Raw genomic sequence first — 20236 nt, 5'->3', positions numbered from 1 at the left:
TGGCTTCACTTTATCTTGTTGATTAATCCATTATTAATCGATTAATGTTAATAAGTAATGTGTCTGTTCAATTAGTGATAACTTATGGGACCCTGGGAATTACTCGGGCCAAACATATTGTATTCTGATTCGGTCAGGTTGTAGTCATCCTGTTGCTGGTTTTACACACACATACACACACTCATGCACATACTGACACATGCACGATAACAGAGAGAATGGCCAATATCCAGAGTCGCAAGGAACCATTTCTCTTGATTCATGAGAGATGTAAAACTGGAAAAAAATGAAATAAAAACCAGGTCCACACAGACACACAGACACACAGACACACACACACACACACACACACACACACACACACACACACACACACACACACACACACACACACGCACACGCACAGACACACATGCACAGACACACACACATACACACAGAGCCAAGATGCTCATCCATCTCTGTTTGTCTCCTCAGCAGCTGTGTGCATGTGTGTGTGCGTGTGCATGTGTGTGCTTGTCTGTGTGACGATGGGGGGATATTGGCAGACTGAGGCCAGCTCCTGTCATATGTCATCTTTAAATGATTACGGAGAGCAGAGCAGAGGAGCGGGGCCCTGCCAGGGCTTTGTTAGCCAGATGAATGTTTCTGCCCTGTTAGCCTGTTAGTCAGCAGCTGGTATCACCTCCAATCACAAACACATCCTGACTGTGGCAACAGGTGCCATGCAACTGGGGAATATACAAAGAAACAGATTCCTCTTGACTGATACCAAAACTCTTTAATCTATTCTATCCTCTTCTTTGATCTCAGATTAGATGAAGACAGAGGACTCTGGAAATGGGGGGATACCACTAGCCTAAAGGCTACAGCTAAAGAGGAGGCTCCACTGAATGCCAGATATCACGTTACGGTTCCATGTGCCATTTTCAGACATGAACTCTAGGAAATGTCCTGAACATTGGGTCTGGACATTTGCCGGAGTTTATCTTTCACATATGAAGAACAGAGCAGGAGATTGCAGGTCAGACATGTTCACAACACAAAAATGTCCGTAATGTGCATGCACGGGGTGGTGCCTGAGTGGACCATGCAGGAAGCCATAAAGAATTAATTCTGCTGCAGAAAACACCACATCCTGCTATATTCTCACAAGGGCTCAACATGTCCAGCATAGACTGAGACATTTGTGTTCTCATACTCAGCCCCTCCAGAGTTCAGTGCATGTCTGAAAGCAGCTATTGTTACAGCAAATAACAGTAACCCCTTTCACAGCCCATGGTCACGTGATCTATTGTTAATGTAAGAATATAGGCTGCAGTAGGTGAATAATTACAGTTTGACACAATATATAGAATGTGAAATCAATTTATGGACTTTATTAAGTAAAAGACATGATGATTCATTTTTTGTAATTTAACTTAGAGAATAGAGTCAGATTATTGTGTAGTGAAGTTTTATCTATTCTTCTCATGGCCTTACATTGTTTAAAAAAACATAAAAAAATAGATGTGGGATAGATTGAGAGGCTTTTTCTAAAATTGCACAATTTCCCTGAATAAATAAAACAGTCAAATTATAATTTCAAACAGGATAAAACTTTAATTGGGCTATACATCCATCTGTCCTAAAAGAATGGAGCTTGAATAAAGAATCACCTCTTCTGTGCCAAGTGGATGTGCTATAAAATAAAAATTGACAACATCAGTTTGAAATGGAAAAAAGTCTTTGATTTCTTTTATATTAATGTACGAACATCACTTCACCTCAAAGCTTTCATCTTTTCTTATCTCGCTCTCGGTTTTTGTTTTTTGTTTCAAACAGAACAAGCTTCTCAGCTCATTTGGTACCCGCTGCTGCTGGAGGAAGCTGGATGTGAAGCAGCTGGCGGACCCTCTCTCACTCATACACACACACACACACACACACACACACAGTAAACCCACTAAACACACATGTGCAGTGTTCCCAGCTCTCTATTATACGTCTGCAAATAGTAACTTCAAGGCTGCAGCTCCTTCCCCCCACTGAACATTCATCTTGAGTCTGGGCATTAACTAAATCACTCCCAAGTAACCCCCCTTCTCCCAACACCACCATCACTCCCACCTCCTAACTGTGGTTGTAATAGAATTTGTGCATCGAAGGTTGCGTGGGTTCAGCTGATTATGTTAGCATTGTGCTGTGACGAGAGTAGGCTCCTGTCGGCTCTTCAACAATGAGCTGCAGACAGCTGGGGATGGAGGTATAAACTGGAGGGAAAAGTTTTTTTTATTATCTTTAATTAATAAACATTACCTATGAATAATAGGATAAATTGTGAATAATGTCCCAGGGGGAAATTTGTTTTCACTGTGGACTCTCAGATCTAATGACTGGCCAGAATAGAGAAGCTCAGTTTATTTCTGTCCAATAAAGTGATTGCTTGTGAAATGCGGATATTACAGGTGTTGCAGGAAAAATGCTTCAGTTGAGCTTTATTGACAGATGACACTTTGCTTAACATAACACACAGATTGATAAATTAGCAAGCTCCTCTCGTCTCCTCTCCTCTCGTCTCCCCTCCTCTCCTCTCTCCTCCCTTGGGCCTATTAAAGCTTAATTGGGAGCCGGGCTACTTACCACAGATGGGATCAATGGGAGAGCCAACAGCAAGACACACACCGTTTTCATTACTTAACGCAGCTCGATAAATGGACAGCCGCTGCAGCGTCCATTGCGTGCAGCAGTAATTGGAACAGCTGCAGAGAACGTCACAAAACAGAGGCACTTCCACATAATGGCAATATTGTGCGTCTGCATTATTTTCCATAATATGAATGGGGGAAGCTAATTTTCCAAAGTAAATGGAAAACGGTTGAATAAGTAAGCATGACATATTACTTACAGTGCATTGTGAGTGAACATCGTTAATAATACATAATGAATAGGTTGCACAATAGAAGCACAATTGAAATATAAAGTACTGAGAAGAGACTTGATGTTTGAGTAAAGCAGGGGTAAGATTAAGGTTTTTAATTTGTGAGAGGAAACTGCAGCTCCTGTGCAAGTTGTTTTGTGACATGGCAGTTCCAGAGATAGGAAATCAATAGGTGCAGTGTATCAGTCATATGTGCCTGTCAAATCTGTCAATCACATCAACTCATAAATTACGCTGCTCTAAGTGCTCAATACTTGGTCTCACCTCAGCTGAAACAAAGTAGCAACATGAGAACACTTTTCTGTGGAAAATGTAAAAAAATGTTCCATTTGCAAATAGATTACAGAGAATAATTGATTTGGCTTCACTAATGAGAACTCCCGTGGTTTGTCTTAACAAAGGAACTGCTTGATTGCTTTATTGGAATGATAATAAATGGAGGCAATAAACGACAAGAAAACAGTTTTTATGTGAGGTAAAAATATCCATCATACCTTTCTTTGACTGACAAAGTGTTACTTTACCATCCTTATGCCCTATGCTACCTGCCCTGATGTGCTTAGTTTAGTGATGGTTCACGTAATCAACAATTAAACGATATAAATAAAAGTGTGTGTAAATTAATGGTACAAACAAAAACCTTTGGGAATGGTCAGGTAGTTTTGCTCCGCCCCTATTATTGGGCAACTGCGACAGTCCATGAAAAGTCCACTGAAAGTACTTTTATTCCACCAATAATAGGCTCAAATTGTCTTTGCTATATATACAGCCTAGGTTGAAAAATACCAGAATTCACATTGATACAGTAATACAACAGCACAAACAGATTTAAAAGAGAAGTCAGTTTTAAAAAAATTGGATTGTAAAGTAAGAGCAACTGAGGCTCTTTATTTTGACCCGAATACCCATCACTATGAGTGCCACCAAGAAGATCATCCATTCAAACGGCGTAATACATGTCTTTTTTCTCATCACTCTTCTTTTCAAGCCATCAAAGAAACGAAACACAGAGTAAAACAAGCAGAATGTTGTCCTGATGTGGTCCTGATATATGTCTTGTATACAGACAGGCTTGCTCTGTGTCGATGGGCACATTAATCCTTGAACTATAATATAATTTATATATTTATAGATGGTTTTATTGTGTTGCTTAACATTGATGTGTTGTTTTAATGCATTTGACAAAGATTCTCTTTGTTTCACAGCCTGAGTAGACACACATTCATTTGGATGTTTTCCAAGAGGCTGATCAGCTGAGTATGTGAATCAACAGGTAATTACAGGGATGTTTGCAAATTTGCTCTGATTGGTGAAGGGTCTTAATTATTGTAATTAATGTGTCTGATTGGCAAAAGGTCCAGAAGTGGAAAAAACGCTTCAAAATATGACCTGAGAAAGGACTTACAATATGTAATCCAGTGCAAGGAACTCATAAATGAAACACATGCCCTGATGCACAAAGAAGTGATAGATGTGTCTAATTTTTCGTAATCCAGGTTTCTATGTATATAGACTGTACAGACACAGGTGCTTATTGATCGTATCTGGCAGCCAAGGCCACAGATATTTATTTGAATTGATTTGGCGTTCATAAGAACAATGGTTATTTGTGACTGAATTGATTTTTTTCCTTCAACTCTCAAAGCCTAAAGAGCAATGGTTGATAAATGACACTGTTTGTTAGTATGACAGGACTTAATCTAGTTTAGTGATATTTTCCATGGCCCATTATTCCCCCCGATAGTGTACCTGTCCAGAGGTATTGTCCAGAGCACATCCAGACCTCGAGCCACAGGTATAATTTCATTATAAGCCCAGAAGGAAACATTATCTCCCTTTACTTTAGACATTATCAACCATGATAAAGATGCAGAGTCTATTAAACCGACATGTTAACAATGTCTTGACATGATTGACTCTGATGACATATACTGTACAATTTCACAAATAGAAAATGTTGAGTAATGTCAAGAAAAAAAGGAAAGAATCTTTTTTTTATAAAAAACAATTGATGATTGTTATCTTTGTGATACTGGCAGGTTGGATCCTGAGGCATAGCGTTCAACTGTCAAGGAGCGCTGTCTCTCTCTTTGTGTCTGTGTGTGTTTGTGTGTGTGCGTGTGTGTGTTTGTGTTGTGGATCTGTCTCATATGAATCCCACTGGAGAGTGAAAACAAACCCGCTAATGATGCTGATCTGAGCTCCACTGAGGAATTACGAAAAACTAAAACAATCATCACAGAAAGTGATGTCAGGAGGATACAGCCAGTCCCAGACCCGGTGTCATTAAATTAATTGTTGGCCATTATTAAAGCAGATTCTGTAGGAAGGAAGGGATGATAATAGAGCTCATGAGTATAGATCACTACCTGCCCAGCTGTGTCAAAAAGCACCAGTTATCTGGATAACTTCTGCTAAATTGCTTTCCTGCAACAAGTGAAGACTGATAACACTCTCACATCTGGCTGCAGCTGGTTAGCCTAGCTTAGCATGAAGACTGGAAATGGATTAACATCTAGCCTTGCTCTCAGTGCCGGCAAAGCAACTATTTGCCTTGGGCCCTCGAGCCAATGAGAACGGCTCATCCACAGCAATGACAATTTTGTGAGAACCCTCTTAAAGTCTATATACAGAAGACAGTAACAAAAACCTCCTAACCAGATTCCATGCCACAAGTTTTCTGCCAAAAGCTACGAAATATAAGAGATTTGGTGACATGTATCAATGTAGGCTCCCGCCAGGCCCCCTTTGCCAGTGGCCCCAGAAGTCCCCTGAAATGTATCGCTGGCTGACTCTGTGGGAAGGTAATACAATGCACCTACCTTTTTTATGTGGCTTATTGACACAATGACAAGAATGGCTGAAAAACATAACCCTCCATGGCCTCCAGGAAACATGCTGACAGTGACGATGCAGCCTTTAAGTTTTACTACTACAGCGTGTTTTTTTTACATGAAGCAGAAACCGTTCAGTATGATATATGACTTATTAAAACAACACAATTTACGAATGGAACTAACAGTTGAAGCTACACAATAGTATTTGGGTTTACTCAATATAACATGTCTGTTTCCCCTGTCTGTTGCTATTGTGCTGTAATATTCCTGCCATAGCTCTCTGGTAATTTATGTTCCTGTCTACAGTTTTAATAAAGTGTGCCCTGGGGAATGTGAACCTGTGTGTGTGCTTGCGCTTGTATGTGTGTGTTTGACTACAAAAAACAGTCACACAAGCTACGAAGCAAACATAGATTGTATAATATAGTTATATGAGGATATACTAGTTGCACAAAATTGATCTATCTATCCCATACAGTCTAAGATCTATCCATCTGTCCATCTGTCCATCCGTCCATTCTAGTATTCATTATTGTAATGGATGATTCTGTTTAAATGTTCTAATCTATCTATCTATCTATCTATATAGAATTCGAGGTTACTTATGGTGTGAGTGGACTCGTAGCTCCTATAACCTGATTGTATCGATTGTATGTATCCAATAAAATATTTCAGAAAGATGTGGGTCATCAACAATAGCAACAATAGCAACACAAGTGAATAGTAAGAAATAGAAAAAATATGATAGTAATAACCAAAGAGATTAAAAGTCTAATTCAAGCCTGTTAAAAACCTTTATAAACTTGACATTCACATGAAATTAGCTTTAATATGCAAAGGACAGATGCAAGGACATGAGCTGGTTGGCGGAGACTCTGTGTCCGGCCCATCTCTCATATGAGCTCAGGGTGCCACAGTAAATGTCTGGCCTCCCCATTCGTTTCTCCCTCCTTCCTTCCCCTCCACCTCTCTATCCTGAGAAGTGGAGCACTTAGTCTAATGTGAACGAATATGACTGTTTTCCAGGCCGGCCCCTCTCCACTGCCCTTATTGAGAAAGCAGTAAATGGGCCAAGATTTATTGCTATAAATTACATCATCCCCCTCTCTCTCCTTTCTTTAGCCAGGCCCTGTTCCTCTTTTAATTAATGTCTTATTATTACTGTTCATTTTCTTTGCTCACTTTTCTCTCCCCCTATTCTGATTGATATGTTCCCCTTTTCTCTCTCTCTCTCTCTCTCTTTCTGGAAAAATAAATTCACCTCAGTCTGCCTTTGAGTCATTCTAGAATCTGCTGGATTGGTCTGAGTGCAAGTGGCATAACGATTCCGTTATCATCCATCTCCATACATGAGATCCACTTTCAATCCAGCCACTTTATATTTTCATATAATGCAACATCCAAGAAGACCATTTATAAAGGCACAAAAGTAGCAATTACTATGCATTAATCAAAGCTGCTATTAAACGCTCAAAGCTATTAAAATGGATGATGAAGATGTAATCAATAAATAAAAGATATACGCAGTGTCCAAGAGCATAAGTGCTGCCTTTTCATTAGCGCTTCCCTCTGCCTTCCTGACTTTGTGTCATTTTAGAGAGAATAAATCATGAGCTGAGCTGCAGGGCTAAAAGTGTATGTGTGTGTGTGTGTGTGAAGTACATGCTACTGTCGACGATGTCATGGCAAACACAGAGGCAGCGTCAGCGAGGAAAGAGCTCGAGTTGTGAAGCCTGCAGCTTGGCTGTAGGGTTGAGAGAAACACATACATGGATTTATAGAGATGCTAAAACTTGACCAGCTGGGAGTTCAATCTGAGGATTGTGACGATAAAGATGTGACAAACACATCTCATCAGAGGGTTCAAAGAATCACGCAGCGGCTAATGAGACATTAAACGAGAAAGAGCCTCTCTTGAGGAATTGGACCTGTGATTTGTCGATTTGAACTAGAACCAAAAAGCAATAAGGATTGAGTGTCTATAGACTGTATATACAGATAAACATGTCTCCACTTCCTCCCCTTGAAAATGCCAAATGATCCTCGATGTAGGCGCCACCATCTTGCTATTATGAGGTCATATAGGAGCCAGAGTGTGCACCTTAGTAATGTCTCAGCTGCCAATTATGACAATTGTCAACCACATTTTTCTAGCATCAGATAAATAACTAAAATCAAACTTACCAGAAAAAGTAACGCTGTGTGATAACAACAACTTACAGTGACAGAAATCATCTTTACTTAACGTGTACTTTCACTTTTAGATTCTTCCATGTCCTGTCCACTGACATAGAGGTTTATGGATTATACCGTAATAATCATGATTATTTGGTTTAGTTTTAAGGGAGCATTCTTGTCGTCCACCTTTGTTTTAATTTCACTAAAAAATTGTTTGTTGAAAGCGCAATTTCCAGCTGATTCAGATTGTAGTAGTAGTATTTTTTTAAATAAATTATAATACATTTATCAGAAATTATGTTTAAGATGAACTGGTACAAGTGAAGTATTCCTGTTTTGTGTATGATAATAATTATTGATTATTTTCCAATATCTGTTGAGTATGTGAGATTAAAGCACACTGTAAATGTGTTGCTTCTTTAATGAGACCATACCCATGTGTCATGTCTATCACCCGCAGGAGAATCATGTCAACACGGTGGCAGATTTCATTGGCACTAATAATTATAATATCTGCTCGCATGCCTCAGTCCATTTCAACAGGCAGAATAACAGGTTTGGGCTACAAACAGGTTTTGGTTTGAGGGTATGGGGGTGATTCTCTCAAGATGAAGCACTCACGGTGAGAGGTTTATCATCCACACACGTACAGGTCTGTTTGAGACGCCTCATATCAGCTCTGGAGATAGAAACACGAAGGTCTCAAATTACTTTAACACCACTAGAATACACAAGGGACTGTAACACAAATGGATCTAAATGGAACCAGCATGACTCAGTGAACCATGTCATTAGCTCACAATGGAAAATTATGAATAATATGACTCTTTGTAGTTAAAAATTCAGACCGAAAGTGTGTGAGAGAGGAATGTTACTGAAAAAAGGGGAAAGAACAGTGTGTTCTCACACACAGTTCACGCAAATAACATGAAGGCACTCAAATGTTTTTGGATCTCAATTGACTTTTTACTTTTAGCAATAAAATCCCTAACCTCTGCTACTGTCTATCAAGCTTTATAGCATTTCAACTGATTTAGTCTTCATCCAAGTTTGGTCTAACACAACAGATCTTGTGCTTTGGCCAATAATAACAAGGTTTCAATAATGACAAGGAATATGATCATTGTATATGTATTCCTATAATTCATTTATCCTCATTCATTCCATAATGTTTGATATTACGGTCCTGTACTTTCCAATTTCACTAAAGTATGTGTTACACGAGTGATAGAGCGTCATACTAAATTCTTCTGCTTTACATAATCCACACGCTCAACAGGTCTGGCTCTGGTTTGGACTTATAACCTACACCGCTTGTTTCAGGTACAGAAAATATATTTGTGGAAACCACACACACACACGCTGATGAAAAAAACAAACCATATGGTATAGGTGTGTGTGTGTGTGTGTGTGTGTATATGATTGACAGCCCTGACAGCCCTGACAGTTTTGTCAGTTATAAGATTCAGAGGTGGGCATTTTGATTGATGCAGCCAAGCAGGCAGGCTGGTCAGTCAACACTGACATTATATATGCACACACGCACGCACACCATCCTAGATTTCATATTAAATAGCTAAGAATAACACAATAATTTGTAGTTTATGGGTGTTAAACATATTTCAAACATGCTATAAAGCAGGTATGTATATGGAGAAAGAAAAGCAAACATAACTTCTGTGCTAAATAATATAATTTATTCAACTGATCTCACATATGTTTACAACTATACTTTTTTAGACACTGCATGAAGAAATAAATAGCTGTAACTTCACTGTCAACAAACATTTTCATCGCTGCATTTAAAAGTAGACTAATTTGTATGGTTTTTTTTTTGGTATATACATTTATCACACAAAAATACAGCATCACTGCAATTTACAACACAGAGTCACAGATGTGTCAGTGTGACAACTGACATTGATTCTTTTCTGTGTGTACAGGTTTATGGATGAACCGAAGCTACGACAACACTCATTATCTGATGGGGAGGAAAGTTTACATTCACATTTAAGTCCAATGCCAGCGCCTGAGACCTTGCATAGCATCAGAGCAGCAGTCACTCCCTTCAGTTGGAATCTGACGTCATCTCAACAACAGAACATCAATCCCAGAACTGTATTTAAAAGTGAAGGGAAGGGGACACGATCAGGTAGGGATTATTTTACCGAACCTAGGCAGGTCTGTCCACATACAAGGATCAAATCCCCTTCTCTCCCTAGCTGTGGAAGAAATAACTACAAGGCCATCTTACAACCTTAAAGAATAAGGCTGTTGTTTCACTTGATTTTTCTTACTGTCACCAAATCCATTAAAAAAACCAAATGAACATTGAAAAGATCCCACTAATACAGCATATAAAGTATTTTCTCTGTAGCCAAAGCTTCATAGGCCCATATCTTATCCCTCTGTGCCAAAGAGGTCATTAATGCCACCAAATGTGAATTAATCCACATGTGGAAATAGTCCCCAACAAATGTACCATTGACTCCTGGTTGAGTAAATTTTCTGAGATCTGGTGCTTGACTGTGTTTGCTCTGTCTGGAAAAAAGATATTAGATATTAGGGACACGTTTTAAAAGATTTTATTCCTTGGGGATGGATCGGCTATAATGGCTGAGTGTCGCAGAGATGCACATTGTTGTTTTTGGTCATAATTGATTTTAATTGTTGACAATAAATAAAATACAGTATATTGTGAGCCTTATCTTTGAACTGATCTACTGACTTTAGAATGAAATTATCACTTTTGCAAAAATGCTAATTTCTTACTGCTAATCTTTAAATTAAGGCAATTCCATAGATTAAAAAAAGACGACAACAAACGACAAAAGAGAAAAGACAAATAGAAAATTCATCTGGAAAAGAGTAAGACTTAAAAATGACAAAAATTCTTATATAAAATAACAACTCCTTCACATGACAGCAGTGCGTCTCATAGTGTAAACCAGCCAGATCTATGACAATGTTAAGTGGTAAGATGTTAATTAATTAATAACCTTTCAACTTGTCATCACTGTGTATAACACACTGTAAAACCAACCCTGGAAATATAGTCTCGAACCTCTTTGCTGCATTAATCAAATGTCCTGAAAGCTAATTGATTTGGGACTGGATCGATAATGACCGGTGCTACTGACACTATCCTAGGAGGAAAAATCATTTCCTATCTACACTAACCTGCTGTGGCTGCCCAGTCAGTAAAGATTAAGGAGGAGCAAACACATTATTATACGCACATGCACACCGGCATATTTCAAAAAAGGTTTTGTCAGATAATTTTACATTGGTTCTTTAAAATAATCATTGCATATCATGTAATAAGGTACATTTACTACTGTCCAGACAACAATTTGGTTCCATTGAAGTATATCTGAAAATGAACTTCAATCACCATGTGCTTTTATTGTTGTTTTGTTACTGTTACGACAATGAGGCTACAAATGCATATTAAGATGTCTGCAAGTCTGACAAAAACAAAGACTGCAAAGAGATTCTCAATTGGGATGCTTAAAAAATGAATGGAGGCAAATGGCTGTCTGGAAGGTACACATGAAAAAATAATAAACCCTCAATAAAACTATGGCATGATTTATTTTTGAAATATTTAACTATTTTAATGAAGCCGAGGCTTTGATGGTGCCAAATGTGTTTGACTTTGAGTCTAGAAAGTTGGGTTTGTGTCCCATCTTAAATCAACATGTACTGATTACTTTTTTAGGGTTTAACAATGTTTGACAAGGACACAGTCTAATCAATATTCAGTGGGTCTAATCAATACTTGTCTTTCATCTCATTCTTTTAGTTCTTTAGTCCACAACTTTCATTAACATCATTGCAATGTGCAGAATGCAGCAGTTTTCCTCTATAAGCTCTATTAAACCCAATGTACACCACCTCCCAAATTTATCAACAAGCTGGTTAACACAATGGAGCTCTGCTAAAAATCTATCTCCGTAGTTTGTAGAGAACAAAACTGAGATAAAAGTGTATTAAAAGTTGTCTTACATTCTTCAGAAAGACACAAACACACTTTAAAAGGAATGCTTATCTTACTCCATATGTGCTGTGAGTATAAATAAGCAACTCTCATAACTAATTTCGGCATACCAAACTTATTAAGGTCACTGATGAATTTACAGGTCGTTGTGCTGCCTACATGAGGTTAATTAATAAAAGTAGGCTAAACTTTGATCATACCTCAACCTAAAAGTGAGCACTATGTGGACCCTGGTCTACTATCTCTGGGCTACAATACTATAGCTGCAATGTGGATGGTGTTAAAAAATTTACATTTAAAAAAATTTGCTAGTGAATAATCTAAAATGTTGCAACTGAACGTAGTCTGGGATTTTGCAGAAAATCAACTGAGTATCAATCTTCTGTTTGGTAAGTGCAAGGTTTGGGATTATCATGGGGTACGTGGTTCTTTATTTGACGAGCGAGTACATCAGGAGGCTTCAGAGCAAGGTTAACACACACACCATAAATTCAGCAAAATAATCCACTCATCTAGAAATTAATGCATGTTTAGAATTCTGTATCTATCTGTAAAACATAGATCCAAAAATATTATTGCTCTGTTAATAAATTTACTCAACGCAAACTCACAACTCAGTCTAAAAAGAAAAAAGTTTCTGTCGGATTCACTTGATGCCATTTTTGAAGCAGGAGAACACATTCACATGTACATCAACACACACGGACAGCTATGTGGACACAATGCCTAGGTTAGATATTGCACAATTCTCATGTCGCACTGCAAACATTTGTAGACCCTCATATAGGCTTTCTGTATCTTCCTTATCAGAGTTCCTCTGATTACTATAGCAGCACTTAAATTAAAATTATTGTTGTGGTTTTGGATTGACAGTCATGATAAGAACACAACACTGAGTATGGTATACTTAACACAGCTGATTGACAGTCTATCTTCTGTTTCTGGGCAAGGAATGTCCAAAAAAGAAGGAGGCACCACGTCATCAGCATAAAACAAACTTGTTGAGTCACTCGAAAGCCAGAGCAGATTTCTGCCGATTCAGCTTTCAGTGCGGCAGTAGCAAGTTTCCTGAAGTATGTTGATGCCTCTTTGATAATTCCTTCTTCTTCATATTCCTTGGTTCTAGTTCCCTCGTGCATTTGTTGTCTAGTCATGGTGAAAATCCTCTGGACTGGATGCCCCATCATCACTGAGGATCTCGGTGTTGGTGAAGGTTCCAGCGAGTGACACACTCAGTGCCTGCTTGACGGGAGCCATCTCTGAAAGGATGATGTTGTCATGGTTGCTTACCAACGTAGCCTTGTCCATGATCTCCTTGCTATGCTTGGACACTACAGCATCCAGGAAGTCGTACTTGTGTGACAGCATACCACTTTCAAAAAGGTACTTTGTCAGGTAAGAAAAGGCCACATTCGCCAAGAAGGATGCCGCCATGGACATAGTCTTGAATGGAAACTTCTGCTGGACAAAGTACTCAACATTACCAGTGAGGTGGTGTACCTTCTCCTGTTTAACCCAGCCAGGGTAGAAGATGAAGGGAGGGAGTTTGAGGTAGGGCTCCCCTCCACCAATGCGTAGCAACAGACCAAAGACATAGCCAGCCACAGAGCCATAGGTATTAGTGCCCTTGACAAATAACACACTGAGAAGTTGGGGAAAGATGATGACATAGACCAGGTCGGAACTGAGGTACCACAAGCCATATACTGATCCAGTCAACAATGCCATAGCAGTGGCGAGAGCGCCGAATACAAAGATGGTGAAGCGCATGACCCAAACAATTTCACGATCTGAGGCCTGTAGGAAAGAAGAAAAGGACGACAGAGTGAAGAAGGAGGAATAAGATGAAGACAAGATTAAACCAGGATGTATGACAAGAGACACGAATAGACCCAAATGTCTATCAGGATTATCTAGTACCAGTGTCATGTCATTCCTGATACACGATAGATGTGAAATTTGAGTTATTCCCTTTAATATTGGCAGGGTGTGTATACGCAGTATTCAAGCAAGCAATCCAAGACAACACAAATGATCCTGTGGCCAAACTCGACATGAAAATGTACTTCGTATTTGGTGTGAACACAGCTTTTGAAGCCCCAGGTCTGGGGCTTGGTTTTGTATGTTACACAAACAGTAATAGCAACGTAGATTCAATTTGCACTGCTGTGTATTTTTGTTTTCAAAATCTGACACACTTGGGATGAAAAGATGATTGATTTATTGATGTTTAAACTATGCATATGAGTGCTGGTATTTTTTGTTGGCACTCTTACCGACTGCCGGAAGGCGAGCTGATAGATGTTCCTGGCAAACATGGAGCTGGCTGAGAGAATAGATGAGTCCGCTGACGACATGACCGCAGCTGACACCGCCCCCAGACCAAAGAAGGAGACGTAGGATGGGCATAGGTGCTGCAGCACTATGGGTAGGATCATGTCTGATTCTTCTTTGTCCTTCGGAGGGAGGGAACCGTAAGTAGTTTGGTTCCAGTCTGAAGAAATATTGTGAAAGTTGGAAATGGAAATGTCAAGGCCTATTGTAGCACCTCTTATCATTGCAATCAACCTCTGCATTCAAGTATCAGGATTATCTAGTACCAGTATTTGCCTGAATGCCATGCTGAACAAAAAAATACAGCAACATGCATAACACAATACTGCTTTAAGTGGAGACTGATTAGTGTATTAAAATGTCTGTCCTAATCCCTTACAGTTTTTCAGACAAAAGGCTACATTTTGAGACCTTATTATAATGCACACTGTAAATTGTCCTTAACAATAAAAGGGCTTCACGTGTTTCTGTGCTAAAATACAGCTGTGATTATAATATCAGGCTGGGCTTTCTGCAATAATAAAAGGGAAATGTTGAGATAAGAGCAAAGTCAGAATAGATACTCATTGGTTCACAAATGATCCGACAGGCCCCTTAAAAGCACAAAACATGCAACAGTGTTGCAGAAGACATTAGTTTAATTACATTTTAATTGTAAATTTGATTAATAATCATTGCATTAATGATGATTAATTTCTGCAGCAAGCCATTGATTCTAATAAAACACTGATAGCTGATAAAATACAGAATAGGGTGAGGATGAACATCAGAGGAAACACTGAATTTTGGAAAATGTGTCATTTTAAACCTTTTTGCATTTGTAAAATTATTATTTTGAATACTCATCAGTGACCAATAGTTTATAAAGACTGACTTTAATAAGACATGATGCACATTTATTGTTTTTTTGACATTTTTGGAGTAATGCAAAACTCAAATATGTCAGAACATCAAACTCACTAGTTTTCCAATCCATTTGTTCTCATTTCCCCCTTTTGCATTTAAACCCTCTAACATCCTTCTATCTTTCTGCCCCCTTTTTCCAACCTTCTCTCCATCCTTGAAATTTACATAATATCAATCCGTGTCTTTTCCTCCCTCCCCTGTTCCCCCTATTCGCAAGCAGCAGATGATTAGTGTCGGTTATACATGAAACAGCCTCAGATGGACCAGATTAATTAGCACCTCTTCAGATGTAATATTCACTATATCAGCATGGTCTGATGACTCTGCCCGTCGTGACTGTATCCGTCTGCTGTTGTTTACCCTCCAGATACTGTATGCATCTGCATTTACACATCTGAAAAAAAGCTGCTGGGGTGTAAACAACCCAGGGAGGCACTGCTTTGATCAAACTTTCTGATTTGAATAAAGGATACGAATCCTGGATGTTTCGATTGTCTTGTGATGTTTCATTAACGGCTTAATCAATGCGTGTGTCTGTGTATATATTTACGTACTGCTATATACGAACAGCTTGAAGTGTAGTCATCCATGTGTATGTGTGTGTGTGTGTGTGTGTGTGTGTGTGTATGTATTTACCGGTGGAGGCCCCTATAGCTCCTATGAGGACAGAGGGGACGGCCATGACCAAGCAGCCGAAGGCGGCGAGGAAGGAAAGGACCTGGGCGTAGGTAGCTGAAGAGGCAGAAAGAACCCGTTGAAAATAGACCTGCCAGGGAATCCCCCCCAACATCTAGAAACAGAAACACCATAGTAAATACAGACACCAAACCAATGCACATCAGTCAGCTACACTACCAGCAACACAGATCTTCTAAGTCAGAACAGCTTTGAGATTTTCTAGATAATAATGTTGATAACTTGTCTGTGCTTAAATTCCAACTTCAATACTTCATTTAACCCCCTCCCCTGTTGCACTTGGCAGTTTAAGAGGAATCAAATTGTGTATGCAGTTTACTTTACAGTGATATACTGCGTCTTCATGTATCTTCTTACCAGCAAACAGAAGTTGTCGGCCCAGAGCCATCTGTCCTCTGGCTCAATCTTCCCCAGCCAGGGTGACTGGTAGATTGCTTCTTTGGCTGAAACACTGATGTCTGACACAGCGGGATTGGACAGGGCAAAAGGCACGCTGATCCACTGTTGGAGAGGAGGGTATGAGAATACAAATACCATTTTAGTTTTAGCAAAATACTTAGATTTTAACATGGTTCTCTGACAATGGATATTCCTGCTTCAGCAAATCAGTGTTTTTCTGCTAATATGTCATTTAGATGGTTATTTTGTATCTTTTTATGCATGAAATTTGTCAAATAAACATCAAAACAACTTCACAATTCAAGATGAAAAAAGCAACTCTTTGTGTAACTCTTGACTTTCTTTGTAAATTGCTAAAAACCCGTGGCTTTCACTCCATCTATCTGGCATATCACATTTGGGGTAGACATTGATCTCGGTAAAACTCACCAAGCCTAAAAAGATACAGAAGAGCTGGACCACATCTGTATATGCTACAGAGTAGAGTCCTCCAACAAGCGTGTAGAAGATCGCAATCAGTGCTGAGATCACCACAGACATATTTATGTTGATGTCCACGATCACGCTCAGTGTGGCACCTGCAGGGCAACACATTCAGTTCAGCAAATACAGTCACTGACTTCACAATGAAATCAAAGTGATGCAAACAATGACTTGAGACATTTAAAGTTAGTTTAGGGTTTGATGATATTTAAGAGTTCCTACTCAGAGACCACCTACCCAGGGCAGATAAAATGGCTGCAGACCAGAAGATTTCTCCCATCAGTGCAGGGATGAAGAGCAGGCCCCCCATCCGTTTTCCATACAGCTGCTGGAAGGGATCCAGCATGGTGACATAGCCACGTGAGCGCATTGGTTTGGCAAAGAAAAGCCCTCCTGAATAATGTCAGACATTACATGAGGCAGAGAAATAGCATAATGAATGATTTGAGAAAGTCTTCAACAATGTCTAAAGCAGTACAGTTTGATGCAAAATATATATGTGGTGTGTTTTGCATGTTTTGCTTCATCTAGTATGGTTCTATAAAAAACCTTTTCACATTTGCAGCATCTCTGCATTCTTACATTGCACTTGGTTGTGTTTTACGCACTGCCTTTGTAGGGTATAATTAATTGATTGTTTCTTACCTACTACCAGGCTGAGAGCATAACCAAAGGGTGCCTGTGCCCAGGCCAGGCCATAGTCTGGCAGGTAGACATACTCCGCTGTCCCATTGATGTAGCCCCCACCCACCCAAGTGGCTGCAACCAAGAAAAATAGAAACACAAGTATATATTAAAAAGAGATTCTACCTTTTCCAGAAACGGTCTTTAATGAAATGTTAGTGCTTGTTATGTTGCATTAATTCTGTAAGTGCGTTGAAATGTAATGAATGCACTGCAGTAATAGATCACAGGGTGTTTGTGGCTCCAGTGCTGTCCGTGCGTAAAAGACGAACTTGATGAAATGTATTGTCTCATATAACACCCAAATATGACATAATGCACACACAGACCAATGTCAGCTCCCTCCAACAAACTAATACTTTAAAAGTCTACCCAGAGTTAACCAACGCACCGGTCATTGTGAATCCACCGACGAACAATCCGATGTCCCTTCCCCCGACCATGATGCTCTCGCTCCGCTCTCCGCCATCGCCAACTCCAGAGTTCTTATTCTTCCACGCGGCCCAGATCCCCACGAACAGGATCAGCATATAGAAAATAACGATAGCCACGAGACCCTCGGCGTGGATGGCCATCTTCCCTCCGTCCGCGTCCTCCCGCCGAGATCAAGTGCTAGTCCGCGCGGAGGACTGGAATCTCATGGAGAGAGCTTTGTAAAAAAAAAAAAGTAGGTGAAACATTTCTCAAGACTGTTTTCCAAAATCACAACTACAATGGAAGCCTCATCTTAAACGTTTATCAAGCCTATAAACAGACACGTTGTAATTACAGTGCCTCGATACGCATCACATGGAGCACATTTCTAAACTCGAAAAGGAAAAATAATCAACTTTAAAACACTGCAGTTTCCTAAAACTAAAGGATTGACTTTTTACTCAGTTAAAGGTTCGGAAAGTTGTACTTAAAGAATATATATATATATAATACAACGTAATCCACATTTGATTTTTTGGCATTTTACGCACAGAAATGTTATATTACCATATTTAAAAATAAAGACTTGCCAGATTCAAGGCTGCAATGTAAACATAAAAGGTTGAATCATTTTGGAAGAAAATGTTCTGAATCAAGAAAATAGTCTGGACTCAGTTTAGTACAATAAACTGCGATTAAGTCTCAGCATTCAAATGACAAAAGCATTGCCATCTCGCCTCTAACGATGATTAGACAAACGATCGGTTGATTGCTGGAAACCTCTTTGGTTTATAAAAATTAAAAACACTTTTTGTGCTACTCTCTTATATTTTCGCTCAACAATGAAAAATCATCGTTGAGTGTCCAATACCTTAACGCGCAAGGCAGATGAAGAGGAACATCCAGTTCTCCATCGTGTGACATCAGGTCAAAAGATGTAGATCATAAAAATACAGACCTAGAGCTTGTTGATCAGGTAAGTTCATTAAACATCAGTGACGTCTTCGTTGTCCAACTTTAAAGACAGTTGAACATCTTCTATGCGCGCATAGAAGATGTCTTTGTCGCCGCTCCAATTACTTACTCCAATTATCCTGCTGGTCTACTCCACAAAATGTCTTTTCATATCATCCTTAAAAATTGAACAAAGCTTCATTGTACTATAATATGATATAAAAAATCTGGACCCAGGCACTTATGCTTCTCCGGTGCATTCGTGCGTAAAAGTCAAATGCTCTCCAAAGGTGATGCGCGTTCAGAGTAATCAGCAAACATCAACCAAAACAGATGTAAAACTGATGTGTAAGGGTTTAATGTCCGTTTTGCTGCATCATTACAACCAAACCAGCGGTTTCCAGCCACCCCGTTGCGCTGACACCATGGTTCCAAGAGGCAGGCATTGCATTATTGATTTCCCTATAAATCAACATCTGTCACTTTGGTCAAATGCAGTTAAACATCCAGGCGACACATATTAGTTAAAGGATGTAATTTCATAAAGTGACATGATCTTACCTTTTCTTTTGGAGAAACGGATTGGAAATAGATAAATAGGATTAGAAGATTTAAAAAAAAAGTGTCAAAGCTGTCAAATAATCTTTTTTGTTTCTTGGTAAAATGTTAAAGGTGCCAAAAGGAAATCCTCTTGGACGCGCAAACACAATTCTCCTATGTTGTTTTTTAAGTCACCAATGCTCGTCAGAGAGAGAGGGGGAGTGTGTTTGAGAGGGAGAGGGAGGGAGAGAGACAGGGAGAGAGAGAGAGAGGGTGGAGGTGGGTGGAGATGAATGGGAGTGGTGGGTTTATTGGGTGCTGTCACGGTATAGATGGTGGATGAATGTCTTCCAGGAGCGGGACGAAAATAGCACCTAATAGAGAACGGCGTGACGCACAAGCTCTCCTGAAAAAAGATTTCCTATAGCATAAGATCATATTGGAGATGGACAGAACCTTTACTTTTCCAGGCCTGATTTATGATGATGGTTACGCACAGGGTATCCGCGCTTTGCTCCGCGTTTAAAGCATCGCGTTTATTCTCCAAACGCTGGCTGCACGATGGTAATGGTGAGGATGGAGAGGCCTGCGTGTGATTACTTCTTTATTTTATTACCCGGCTTGAGCATGAGACTCTGACGCTTTTACATCAATCCACTCCCAAGTTGTTAAAACATGAACATTGAAAGACCTAGTTGAATTCATAGATTTACGTCATAAGGAAGGATCTATGGTGACTCAAAGGATGCATGGGCACTTTTAGTATTTTCACCTTATGAGACATAATATTTGGGCACTTTATCTAGATGCTATGTATAGTTTGTAAGGGATGTTACCACTTGTTGTCTATCCACAAAACTAGAGGAGCAACAATCCCTTCATCTACACCAT

At 39.4% G+C, this 20236-nt stretch overlaps 1 protein-coding gene across 1 annotated transcript; it reads right to left on the bottom strand.

The window, feature by feature from the left end:
- Window positions 1–10504: 10504 nt before the first annotated feature.
- LOC109631219 (high-affinity choline transporter 1-like) lies at window positions 10505–19609 on the bottom strand. The gene is made up of 9 exons (XM_020089842.2): window positions 19367–19609; window positions 17829–18086; window positions 17399–17512; window positions 16991–17146; window positions 16700–16848; window positions 16229–16372; window positions 15812–15965; window positions 14212–14429; window positions 10505–13732 (listed from the first exon to the last, which is right to left on the bottom strand). The coding sequence occupies exons 2-9, from the start codon at window positions 18010–18012 to the stop codon at window positions 13082–13084; spliced, it is 1770 nt and encodes a 589-aa protein (XP_019945401.1). The 5' UTR covers window positions 18013–18086; window positions 19367–19609; the 3' UTR covers window positions 10505–13081.
- Window positions 19610–20236: the final 627 nt, after the last annotated feature.

The sequence above is a fragment of the Paralichthys olivaceus genome, chromosome 10, assembly GCF_024713975.1.
Source record: "Paralichthys olivaceus isolate ysfri-2021 chromosome 10, ASM2471397v2, whole genome shotgun sequence".
Taxonomy (NCBI): domain Eukaryota; kingdom Metazoa; phylum Chordata; class Actinopteri; order Pleuronectiformes; family Paralichthyidae; genus Paralichthys; species Paralichthys olivaceus.
This window is presented reverse-complemented; position numbering and strand designations above follow the sequence as displayed.

What these genes read in the sequence shown, in the direction of transcription:
- LOC109631219 (XM_020089842.2), bottom strand. Translation starts at nt 18,012, where the DNA reads ATGGCCATCCACGCCGAGGGTCTCGTGGCTATCGTTATTTTCTATATG. An exon ending in TGCTCTCAGCCTGGTAGTAG is followed by an intron (nt 17,147 to 17,398) that starts GTAAGAAACAAT and finishes GACATTATTCAG; the next exon opens with GAGGGCTTTTCTTTGCCAAA. An exon ending in CCGACAACTTCTGTTTGCTG is followed by an intron (nt 15,966 to 16,228) that starts GTAAGAAGATAC and finishes TTCTGTTTCTAG; the next exon opens with ATGTTGGGGGGGATTCCCTG.